The sequence below is a fragment of the Eublepharis macularius genome, chromosome 5, assembly GCF_028583425.1.
Source record: "Eublepharis macularius isolate TG4126 chromosome 5, MPM_Emac_v1.0, whole genome shotgun sequence".
NCBI classification, from domain to species: Eukaryota; Metazoa; Chordata; class Lepidosauria; order Squamata; family Eublepharidae; genus Eublepharis; species Eublepharis macularius.
This window is the reverse complement of record NC_072794.1, coordinates 72,241,999-72,254,370: the sequence shown is the minus strand read 5'-3', so window position 1 is coordinate 72,254,370 and position 12,372 is coordinate 72,241,999. Positions and strand designations below refer to the sequence as shown.

Sequence of the window (12,372 nt, the reverse complement as noted above, 5' to 3'; positions counted from 1 at the left end):
AACATCACTTCCAGAAGTGATGTTATTGCACCTGCCATGGGAGCGCTCTCAAGCTTCATTTGTGGCTGATTTGGGCCACAAATGAGCTGAATTGATCCCGTGTGCAGCGTGGGAGCGCTCATGCAGCCGGTGCAGTGATGTCACTTCCAGAAGTCATGTCACTGTGTCAGCCCCTGGGCATGTGCACAGAGAGGCCAGGTGCCCTACCTTCCCGGCAGGAGGGGAGAGAGACCTAGCAACCCTAGACATTTTGTTTAATACAGCTCATTGTGGGCTGATATAATGCAAGAGAATTTCCATTATTGATCCACCATCACATCATTTTTAAGGCTTCTAAATGCCTGCAAGGGATGGAACCCTTGACAAGGAGAAATATATAAGAACCATGCATGGTTCAAAGGACTACAGTCCTCGGCATGGTTTTGCAACAGATATTGCTGGCACTCCTGAGTGCATTAGTGTAGGGTATGCCAGGAGAGGTAATCTGATTTTACAATGCTGGAGATTGAATGGACCTTGTGCATGAGAAGTGTAATATTTTGCATATAATTAAGTTTGATTATTTTATTTCTACTTGGTAATGCATATTTTTAAAAATTGTTGCTGTGAGTTTAACTGTCGACCTCTGAGGAAAGGAGGGGGCTGGATGGGTGCCTGGAGTGCGATCTGATTGGACTGTGGCTGCACCCTAGTGGGTGGAGTGAAGTGCAGTTTTAGTCAGAGAACTGAGAGAAAAATATTCATTCTGTGTGTATCTCAGCAAGAGGTTATTCCAAGTTAAGCAATGTGTGTGGAAAAGCCTGAGTGAATCTATGTCTGTTTGGATGAGAGGAGTGTTTATTCTGTTAGTAAAGATCTGGGTGGAAAATTAGTCTTTGTGACTGGGTTTGTGAATATACCTTTAAGAATATATAACTGTTTTAGAACTAACATGCGTATAAATATATTCTGAAAGCAATGTAGTTATCAATACTCTACCATTATATATATGCACGTATAAATCATTTTTAAGAAAAAAATCCCTTTTTTACCCCCCAGCTGCCACCCCACCATGTGCTGACCATTCTGTCAAACTATTGTCTATAACAAGCTATCGTATATTACTGGTTTAACTGAGGCGGTTTAAGGCAAAAGCCTTTGGTGGCAGCAAAAACCTTTTTAGGGTGTCAGGGAGGCAGCAATACAAAGGTCACACAAACACAAAAGGGAAGGCCTTCTCAAGGTAAAAGCTTGTGTAAAGTAGAGAACATCTGAAGCTCTCTGTGGAAGAAAGGGGTAGTTGTGACTAGACATGGGCATGAACAGCATTACGAATGCAAAAAAGCCCACGAACAGCCTGTTCTGCTGTTCGTGAACAGGCTGTTCGTGAGGCCCCATTCCAAACGAACAGATGGTAGTTCGAAGCCTTGTTCCTTGCTGCTCCTTGCTGTTCGTCAAGCCAGACAGTCTAACACCTGCAATCAATTCCCATAGCAACTCAGGCAGAGATTGTCTGGATTCCTGCTGTTGCCCTGGAAACCGGGAATCAAAGAGCAGTTTAAATGCCCGTTTCCGTGCTGCTCCTCAGCGGCACAGAAAGGGCCATTTAAACCTCTGAATCAGCTGCTTATCGGTGGCTTCCCCTACGAGCGTCTGGCTGCCCCTCTTAGCACCGGGAGAGCCAGCGCCACGTGGCTTCTTCTGCCTGGTGCAAGAGGGAGAGGGAGAATCTACCTGGCCCGCTCGCACGGGGCAGAAGTGGCCCTGGGTGCCAGCCCTGCTGGGTGCGAGTGAGCCAGGGAGATTCTCCCTGGCCTGCTCGCACAGGGCAGATGTGGCACCGCGGTGCCGGCCCTGCCAGGTGTGAGCGGGCCAGGAAGAATCTCCCTGGCCCACTCACACGGGGCAGAATGTGGTGCCACGGCGCTGGCCCTGACGGGTGCAAGTGGGCCAGGAAGAATCTCCCTGGCCCGCTCGGACGGAACAGATGTGGCACCATGGCGTCGGCCTTGCCGGGTGCAAGCGGGCCAGGAAGAATCTTCCTGGCCTGCTCACATGGGGCAGATGCGGTGCCGCACCACCAGCCCTGCCGGGTATGAGCGAGCCAGGAAGAATCTCCCTGGCCTGCTCACATGGGGCGGAAGTAGCCCCAGGGTGCAGGCTCTGCTGCATGCCAGCGGGAAGGGGAGAATCTCCCTGCACCTCTCGCACTGGGCAGAAGAAGCCTGGTAGCGCTCGGGTGGGTCACGCGGGGTGGGGGCTGTGGTTGTTTAAAGGGCCCTGCCACTTTCAAGTGGCAGGACAGGGCCTTTTAAACTATCAGCTGGCAGGTGGCAGGGGGGAATCCCCCTCTGCTACTTGCCAGCTGATATTTTGAAGGGATCTTTAAAGGGTCACGTAAGTGGATTAGAGGGGAGGGGAGCTAAGTGTGGGGGGTTTGGGGTGGGGGTGGGTGGGGTCTGCAGGCCCCCACGAACAACAAACATGTTCATGACAGCATCATGTTCGCAATGTTTGTCGTTCGTTGTTCATTGTTCATGGGTGGTAACAAACCAGAAACAGCTTGTTGGTTTTTCCCCCCATTCGTGCCCATGTCTACTTGTGGCTAGAGCCCTCTTGAGGAATAAGTTGAAGTTACTTTACATAAGGAGGAGTTGAATTAAGGGTCCAAAGACAAAGGTTTTGAAAGCTTTAAAAACAAAAACAAGCAGTAAATCATTGCACAAAGCATACCTTCCTAGGGCTTGCCATTTTGGAGGCTGAAAATTAATTTTTGCAAATGTCTTAGTGAGGGGGCTTAAAAATATGTTTTTGGATGTCAAGAATTCAAATCTGCAATTATTTTTTTTATTGGACAACATTTAACTTGATAAATCTATGTTTGATTAAAAAGCACATACGCTGTTCTTGGAAATCAACGTATAATAACTTTAGCTTCTAAAAAATTCAAGTAATGCTATAAAAATTTTCTCTGCATAAAAGCTGTCATTGTGATCATAAAACAACATGAAAAAGTAATGACGTCAGTTAAAAAATATTCAGATAACCAGTTACATCAAGTCTTGTTTTGATTTGTTCCTGGACATCAGCTGCCAACTTGCTTCTTGGCCTCTGATGTAGCCCTTATGATAACCCTGTCTGCTGCCTCTGTGACTTGTTTCACACACCTCTCTATAGACTGACCATGGCAGGGCCACTATGGAACTTGCATGGGTTCATCAATAAACTTCTTTTCTTCTGCTGTCATCAATTTGTGTGTCAAAGGAGGCTCATATATGCCATCAGGCCAGTTTATCAGCAACAACAAGGAAGAAGCACTGGGATTGATGAAAGATGTCTTCCTGGGATGTACAGAAAGATTTCATAGCGTGTCATCATTTCCACCCCTCAAGTCAACTATCTTTTGCACACCAGCTCACCTCTTCTCACTGTCACTGGAGCACAAGAGTGTCTGGATTATCATTTCGCTGAATGAATACCATGCTGAGTGCTGGATGGTTGGCAAAACAGCATCCACTATGGCCTTCTTTCGTAGCCTAAGTAGCCACAGCTAAAAAAAAGGTGCTTATGGCTTGTGTAATTCTATACCCATACACTTGATCAGTTGAGAGATCCTTTACGACACTGTCACTCAGTGAAATAAGAGAACTCTCACTAAATTGAGAGTTTAGTGAATGAAGGATTGATTTCAAGTTCTGTAGCAATGTCTAGCATCTTGCTAATTTACCTGTCCACTTGTTCTGAGACAAGGTCTTCCCATCTAGTGCTATGATGAAGCCTCGCAGGGATAACTTGTTGGAGTGGAGGGCACAAACCAATCAGATCATCTTACGGCAAAGCATGATCTCTACCCAATGCATGATACCACCCTACCAGCCAGTGTTAACATTTGTAGAATCGCCAATGGCCTGCTCTTCTCCTTCATGAAATCTACAAGATTATCAGCAATAACTTCAGTAGGATTTTTTCTCTCTGAGCCTTTCTCCAGAGTGAAGTGGTAGAGATATCTTCCACTTGGCTCACTGCACACAAAATATGCTCTTCTTTGAAGATGCTGGGGAAATGCTGATCTGAATTGTCTGCTTTCAGCATAATTTTAGTTGTAGCTCAATGGCCATCAAAATAGATGCAGTCAATTTCACCCTTCTTACAAAGATCATCAAATTGCTTTCATAACTTGCTCTTGGGACCTCTTAATTTGATTGTGATCAACTATGAGGTTCTTGTCTTCTTCAATGATCAAGCAAGCATCCATAAAGGCAGCAGTGGTGATGGCAGCTGTGGCACTAAGGCCAACACTGTATCAGATGCTCTGCATAGCAACACTGTATTTCTAATGTGTTGTGTCCTGACTTTTAATTTGAAGTGGAAGGCGTACTTGATATGTCTAATATCACTTCATAACTTACTTCCTTTCCATCTTGAGTATCAGCTATTTGTTCTTCATTTTCATCATCTGTGAAAATTATTTCATTTGATTGTATTGAAACATCCTGCTTACTTCTCTGCTTATGTTCAGAAAGCCTTATCTTGTCGTCTTGCTGCTTCTGCTTTTTGACTTGTCTAATGTGCTCAGGGAGATCTGGCAAGCCAATCTGATATGGTCCAATAGAACCAGTCTTGTCTCTCTGACCTTTAATGAAACAAGTTCATTCACAGGGATCTTCATCTCTTTAGGGCATGTACAGTTAATGTGAACTTTTTTACAACCAGCATCTGCAGGGCAGCCCAATTCACAGCAGAGAACAATTTTACACTTGCAATTGAGGATGCCAAGAAGCTTCTCAAGTTTTGCAGTGAAAGTCTCTTTGACATCTAGCTTTCCTCTACCAAGAGAAATTTTTTTGGCCTGCTCCCAGCAATTTTGGATCTTGTTTAAGATTAGAATTTGTGAATTTATAATGGGGGCTACAAAATAATTGTTTGCTAGTTCCCACTTTTCAAGCACTTTCAGGTAAATGTCCTTTGCAATACTGGCTGCTGGGTAGGTTCTTATATCCTCACCACTTTGTTGCCTTAGCATTAGTCTGTACCTCAACTTCTTGCACAGTTGGGAGTTCAAAGACCAACAACTCTCAGCCTGCTCCAATTAGGTTGCTCATATGCATGAATGTCCCTAGTCTTGTTCTTTTAGAAGCCATTGCAGGTCAATTCCCACTGGTTAGGATGCTAGCGCTGGCAGAGAAGCAATTTTTAACACACTGATGAAGAAGTTTCAACTTGTGAGATAAGCAAAACCAGACTAAGATATATACAGGCAGACAGACAAACATATGTAATATCTAATATAATAATGATAATAATATAAATATGTTAGCATTTGCAATATTTTTTTCATGATTTTCAGGCACTTGTACACACATATTTTCATAAAGAGAATATAATATTTGTAATAAGGCATGTTCAAAATTATTGGAAATTACACAAAAATGTAGAAAAACTCACCATTTTCTTGTATTTATTTACCAAGAATAATCTTTAGAATTCCCCAGTGAAGCTGCAAACTTTTAGCACCCCTCATATTTGGATTTTGAAAACCGAAAAATTTGACATTTCTAATACCCTCCCCCACTGACTTAAGGTTCCTTCTCTGGTTTTTCAGTTATACCGATACTCTTCCTGGCCAATCAAGTATGCAAAAATTCATTTTTATATGCTTTTCCTAGTTATGTTTCCTTTACTTTTTTCACTTGTAAGCTATTGGTTTTTATTCATCTTTTCCTTTTGTTCTCTACACATTTTGCCATGTTAGTCTTTTAGTCATTGTTATAAATTGTCTGTTCAATCGTATTAGCCTTAATTTTGCTTGTGAATCAATAATTTTTGTGCTGAATCTCTAGCAAATGCTTAGTTTAAGGGCTACTATAAAAATCTGCATCGACTGTAGTATTTGTCTCTTCAGCACTGCCAATACATTTGAATCATCCACTGTGCCTGCTTTTCAAAATGTCAACCATTTATGTTTGTGGTTTTTCAAATGATATTTTTAAGGTTTGTTAAGGAAGTTTCCCCTCCAATTATTTTTGATGTTGACTGAAAGCAAACAATAGCTAATTAGCAGTTTGCTTGGCAAGAAGCAATTTACACTGTGAACAGCCAGTTGCGTGAGATATGAACTAATGGTAAAGATGGAAATTTTGCCACTATGTCAGCAAAAGAAAATGAAAACCAGGATGGAGGGTTTTTTTAAAGCAAAAAACAGTATGCTCATTTCTAAAGCTGTAATTTCCTCCCATCATCACTGATTCCCTGTTTCCCATGAAAGCCACCTAATACAATATAAGAGGGGTTTGTCCATAAACATTTCTGTTTGTGAAAGCATTTCATAAATCTTCATTATTTGCACTCCAATTTTATTTTCCAACAAGAAATAAACAGCTATTAAAGTGCAAGATGTATACTCCTAGATTGCTATCCAAAGTCTAGCTATTTAGTTGTGCATTTGAAACATAAAACAACAGAAGCATTAAACTCAAACAATTTACATTACTAGTAAGGCAAAATGTAGTGGGGGGGGGGGAACCCTTTCATTTAATGTTATGTGTTAAATTTAATGTTAAAGTGAAGTTGATTATTGCAGGGCACTGATCTTTCCAGGCCTCTACTCGCATTCTAAGCTTGTTATCTGATGGTACAAAGGAGATGAAAATGTTGTGGCCCCTATTCCACCCAACCTGAATTTGGCCCACTGTACACTTGTCACATTTATCTCCACAACTGCAAACGCTCTCCAATGTAAACTCCTGGGTAAGGTTTCACCAAAGCTTATGATATGAGCAGAGAAAGGCATGCATGCATATCAGTGGAAAGGCTATATATTACTATTTATTTATTTATCTATCTATTTATTTATTTAATTTAAAACATGCCACCATTCTACCTAAATAAGGCCCCCAAGATAGTGAACATTATGCTTATTCAAGTCAAAGACTTCAAAAGCAGACAGAATTATACCCAGATATCCTAAATAGAAATTTAATTGGATCCCATTATCTGAAATTCCTTATGTTTCCAGTCAGGGTTACAGTTTATTTTCCTACCATAACCCATGTACCTTGAATAGTGGTCTAAGAGCCAAGAATTCAATAGATATGGTTTTTCCTATAACTGTATCTTATCTCCCAAAATGTTGCACCTTCTGAACTTCTGCCTTCAGTGCAGTTGTTAAAGGCATATGAGGCCCAGTCAGAAAAAAAAGGAGGCAACCATATTGGCAACCCATCCCCTCAGCAAACCTGTTAACATTGTGTGCAACAATCCAAGGCTGGGTGCACTGCAAGAGAGTAGTCTATACAGCAGATCCTTCTTTATCAGCAAGCAAGGCAAGCCAGACATGCTACAGGAAAAGCATTTCCGTTTGCCCTACAAACCAATCAACCCAAATCAGAGAGAAAGTTTCTCCCTTTACTTCATTGTGCCACAAACACAGAGGCCAGAAAGGGTAAGTAGAATGGGTGGAAGAAGAAAAGAACACAGGGAGATGAGCCACGCAGACACAGAAACATCCAATGCCTGCCAGCCAAGCCCAGAAGAAGCCAACAAACAAATAATGTATCATGGGTACACCCACCTCCAGCATCACACACAAGGCAAAAGAAAGAAAAATACTGGCACCTTCCCCAAAGCAGCCAATGCTTCTATTGGGAAAAGGCCATAGCTCAGTGGAATAGCACATGCTTTGCATGCCAACAGTTCCCAGGTTCAATTCCCAGCACCTCCAGTTAAAGGATTTCAAGTAGCCAATGCTGAGAAAGACCTTTCTTACCAGAGACTCCAGAGAGCTACACCAGTCAGAGCACCGAAGTCTGGTGTAGAGGTCTAATCTGACAGTATATGGTTATATATGTTTACCTCCCACCCTTCCCACAAGAAGTAAAAGGGAAAAAAAGAGTACCTTGTTGTTGATGATGATTAAGGACTGCTGGAGGTTTCAAGAAGGGGAAGGAGATGTACAAGAATGGATTAATTGAATCTGTTAATAACTGGATAAAAACAAACATTTTGGAGTGTGTATGAATGAACCAAGGCTATATTGACTCATAAACCAGAAGCAAGGGAGAGGAGAATGGGTGAACTGATACTTGCTTGTTGTACTGGAAGGAAAAGAAAGCTGAGGAATTGTGCCTGATATTTATTGATTCAAATAAGCATCTATATGCATGCAAATTATATGGAATGCTAGCTCTGGCATTTTGGTCACTGGAGATGTTTCAGGCTAACCAAAATAATTTGAAAGTGGGGAACAATCTTTCTTCCCTCCACCACCAAATTTCCCTAGCTATCTGAAGTCCCAAAGCCTGGGTGTCTCGCAGTAGCAGAAACTAGCATACTCACAAAGAAATGGGCTTGGCTGAGAGGGAAGAGGCAGACTGATACCTGCTTTGCCCCCAAGCCAAGTATGAACCATCAAAGGGGAAAGAAGGGAATGGGTACTTTTCCAGCAAAGCCTCTTCACCTTGTACTAACCTTCTCCTTAGAAGATCATTGCAGGTTCAGAGAGTGTGCTTGCTTCTATTTATGAATGGGAGTGTTAGGCTCTTGTGGGACCACAACTGGGGCAGCTGTCTCCATCTTCATAAGGAAACTCTGCTTCTTCCTTGTAGGCATTTTCGGCAAACTGGCTCTCCTCTCCTTTTAAATAGGATTGCCATTGGCTGACAACCAGGGGGGAGGGGGAGAGGGAATGATGTTGTGTTAATGGCATAATGTCACTTGTGGCGCAAAACTGGAAGAGACATCGCCATATTGGTGAGATGCTCCATGGTCTCTATGGTAAAATCATAGCATTTGGAGGGGATCATTCATAGCATGTCATGCTGACACAGTGATGTTACTTCCAGTTCAGTGCCAGAATTGACATTTTGCTGTTGGTGTAATGACTCTTCCCCCCATTTTCCACCACTACCACACTACTGAGTGGAAGCAAGCACAGCAGATGGAGGGTGGAAGGTCTCCTGCCACAGAGGGTGACCTGGTGAGTCTACTTTTGAATAATGTGGGATGTTGATTGCTTCATGGGACAGAGCAGGAATTTTTTAGGCTTCCTTCAGAGAGCCAGTTTGATGTAGTGATTAAGAGCACGGGACTCTAATCTGGAGAACCGGGTTTGATTCCCCACTCCTCCACTTGAAACCAGATGGGTGACCTTGGGTCAGTCACAGCTTATAGGAGCTCTCTCAGCCCCACCTTCCTCACAGGGTGTTTTGTTGTGGGGATAATAATGACATACTTTGTATCCTGCTCTGAGTGGGCAAGTGTCCAGTTTTGAACCAGAAAGTCTGGTATTTGTACTTTCTGTCCAGGAAAAAATTGAGAAAAAAACAGATTCCTATAATCTATGACTTGTTTATACGAAATCTATCTTATTTATTATACAAGGGTGTTGTCCAAGTTCTTAAGCCCATGTGTTGGACGAAAACAGGAAGGAAATGTAATAAAGATATGGCAGCTGGGCTGGTAAAAAAGTGGCAGTTGTAAAGGCCATCAAGTGAAATTCCTGGCTGAACAGGGCATATGCTTCTTCAGAGTCCAACACTCCAGTTATTATAACACAGGACTTGTTTTCCTGAGTAGGAAACCCTTATACACTGTCCACCCTTGCCCTTTCTCGATGCTTTCAAGTAGGTGATTTACTTATCTCTTTTACAGTCCACTTTCTCATGGAGACTCAAGACAGATCACAAACATTTTAAAGTGATATCAAAGCAGAACAATAAATATAGTAAACAGTTTCTAATTTCTCTTGCATGTCAAAAATTCAACCCTTTATAAAACTGCCTTCCTGAACAGTCAGAGGCACTGAATGTATACACAAGAGCCTTCAAATATATGGACAAGTGGTTTCCTTTTGAAAATTCACTATATTATTGTCTGAGTGCTTTGGGTTTGGATAATCATAAGCGATCTCCTTCTGTTGACGAAGTAATTCAAATCTAGATGTTGTCACCATGGATAAAAGAGCTCCTTCAAAATCCTCCTTGCATGGAAGTTGGTGTCTTGTACAGGATGTTCATTTTCCTATTCTAATTTTTCAACTGTTTCAATATTTTATTTCAATTCATGTGTCGTATGCTGATGTGAAAAGTATTCATGGGTAATGTACCTAATATCCTGAAAACAGATGTCCATATACCTCTAGAAGAGCTGCACATCAGTGTCCACACTGACTCTTTCCAGAGAAAGATTGTGCAAAAGCAGTATGTAAGTTAGAATCCATGTCAGACAATCTGGTCACATGTTATAATTGTCATGTTATACAAGGTACATGGAATGGAGGAGTTTAGAGCCACTGTATATGTGATGCCGTTTCTACTTCTCATCATATTCAAATGTACTCACCACCATGCACTGAACCATTTGCTTGTAGCATTAGCACCCCAGTACTAGCCTGAGCAAGAATGCTTTTGGTGTTGTATTGCTACATGATAATGGGCTGAAGTACATATTAAATGTATTTAAATACATCAGGAGATAGGAAGAAATTAACCTGCAGCCCATATCACTGCCCGACTAATAAGAATTCCTTAAACCCCTCCCCAAATAGAAGAGGAAGGAAAGTATTAGTTTTTCTCTCCTAAGCAGAGTTGCGCCAGTCTAAGCCCATTGATTTCAATGGGCTTAGACTGGCCTAACTCTGTTCAGGATTTCACTGTTGGTCTGCTGTGCCTTTGGATAAACAACCAACCTATTGATAGTGTTTAGGCTGCTGTTGAAATATGAATTTATAAGACTGTAGGGAGAGTGCACAGACACACAACACATCTCAATCTGTGAAATATTTTCTGGGAACATGCAGTTCAGATTCACTGTCTTAAAAAGAATGAACATCAACTGGCAACTGGATTACAAAGACACTTTCAGCAGCTATTCTGCTGAAATGAGGATTTATAGCCAGATTTGATAACAACTGCAAAAATGAAAACAACAACACAGTGTGATCTAGAAAAGCTATATGTCAAACATTTCAGTGCAAGTCAAATAAATGCCAAGCACCTGAATTACAAACAAATTCTAAGCATTAATTTATTGTTAATTGTTTTCTTCAAGGCATTTTCATTGAAGTTAATTCATAACACAGCTGACCTACAGCATGTATACCACATTTATATGTTCCTACATATGAGCATTTATATGGAAACAGAGGAAATACAATTTTTACCAGAAAAGCATCCTTTTTCAATGAGGGTCAAATTCTCACTAAATTTGCAATACTGAAAAATCTGTAACAAATTCTTGCCTTCAGAGGTATGGCTGCCAAGCACAGGCAGAGCTAGCCTGTTGTAAATGTGGAGCAGAATGGTATGAATTACTCAGAATGGTAGGAATATGTGTTTATTCAGGGTGGATCCACTGTCCTCAATTCTGATTTTGGAAGAGAACTTTTCTGAAGTCATTAGTAAACGTAATATTATTTGCCTATTCTGCTTAATCTGTCATAGTTTCCTACCAATGGAACAATCTCTAAATGTGTAAATCTACAGAAATTAAACTAAGGAAATAAATGATAGATTATTTCCCCTAAGGACCAAAGAAGCTTCAGATGAAAAGGGAAGATGAATGCACAGAAATTCTACCTTTCTCTCAGAAGGTTTGATACTGTAAGTAGAAGTTCATAATACTATTACGCATCTTCCTTCTCATAGGTTTCTCACATAAAAAGACAAACTTACAGAAAATAGACTCCCTCATTAATATAGCCCTGTATTTTGTCATCGGTATTGTGACCTAGTGTTCACAAAAGAAAAGCCAAAACAAAATGCCTTGCTTCCAGCAAAACAACCAACAATCAATTTGCCACAGATAATACTACAAAGGGAATAGAAAAGCAAAGGCATTTCATGACTAAACCAATGCTGTGTACATCTACTGTGTGATCTTTGAAACAGAGAGAAACGGAGACATGTTTTCTTGAAAAATATCTACCAAGACAAAACAGCATTCGCCTGAAAAGCAGCACAGAGGGAGAATGCACAAAGACAGGAAAGAGACAATTCAGCAGTACCACAAGTCATACTGCCCAACAATAACTGGATGTGCTAATATGACAACATGTATGTTGTCATTCCTGGGACGGAGAAAGAGTGAGAAAGAGTACCCAAGCATACTTCGGGGATGTATGTGGATACTGACCTGGGCTTGAGACAGGACTAGTAGTAGTAGGCTCAATAATTTCTACAAAAAGGGAAAAGGGAAAAAAAGAACATGTGGATATTAATCACATATGGAAGACAAAATGAGACAGTCAGCAGTCATGGTCATGCAACAGACATCCATGAAGCTGACTATGAACAAAACCCCATCAGAACCATCCCTATGTTGAGTGAAAACCATGCTGTAAGTCAGAACTCTGTTCAAAGGCACACACAAATGCCTTTAGGCATGCATTACTAAGAT

General features: G+C 41.3%; 1 protein-coding gene across 2 annotated transcripts in view; it reads right to left on the bottom strand.

Moving 5' to 3' along the window:
* The window catches only part of NEGR1 (neuronal growth regulator 1), a 1,020,236-nt gene that overhangs the window by 122,504 nt on the left and 885,360 nt on the right, over nucleotides 1–12,372 (bottom strand). Inside the window, exon 7 of one of the 2 annotated variants that reach the window (XM_054980097.1) lies at nucleotides 12,109–12,150. The exons of the other annotated variant lie outside the window; for it this stretch is intronic. Within the exon in view, the coding sequence (XP_054836072.1) occupies nucleotides 12,109–12,150 (42 nt within the window). The remainder of the gene's footprint in view (nucleotides 1–12,108; nucleotides 12,151–12,372) is intronic. 2 annotated transcript variants of the gene reach the window in all.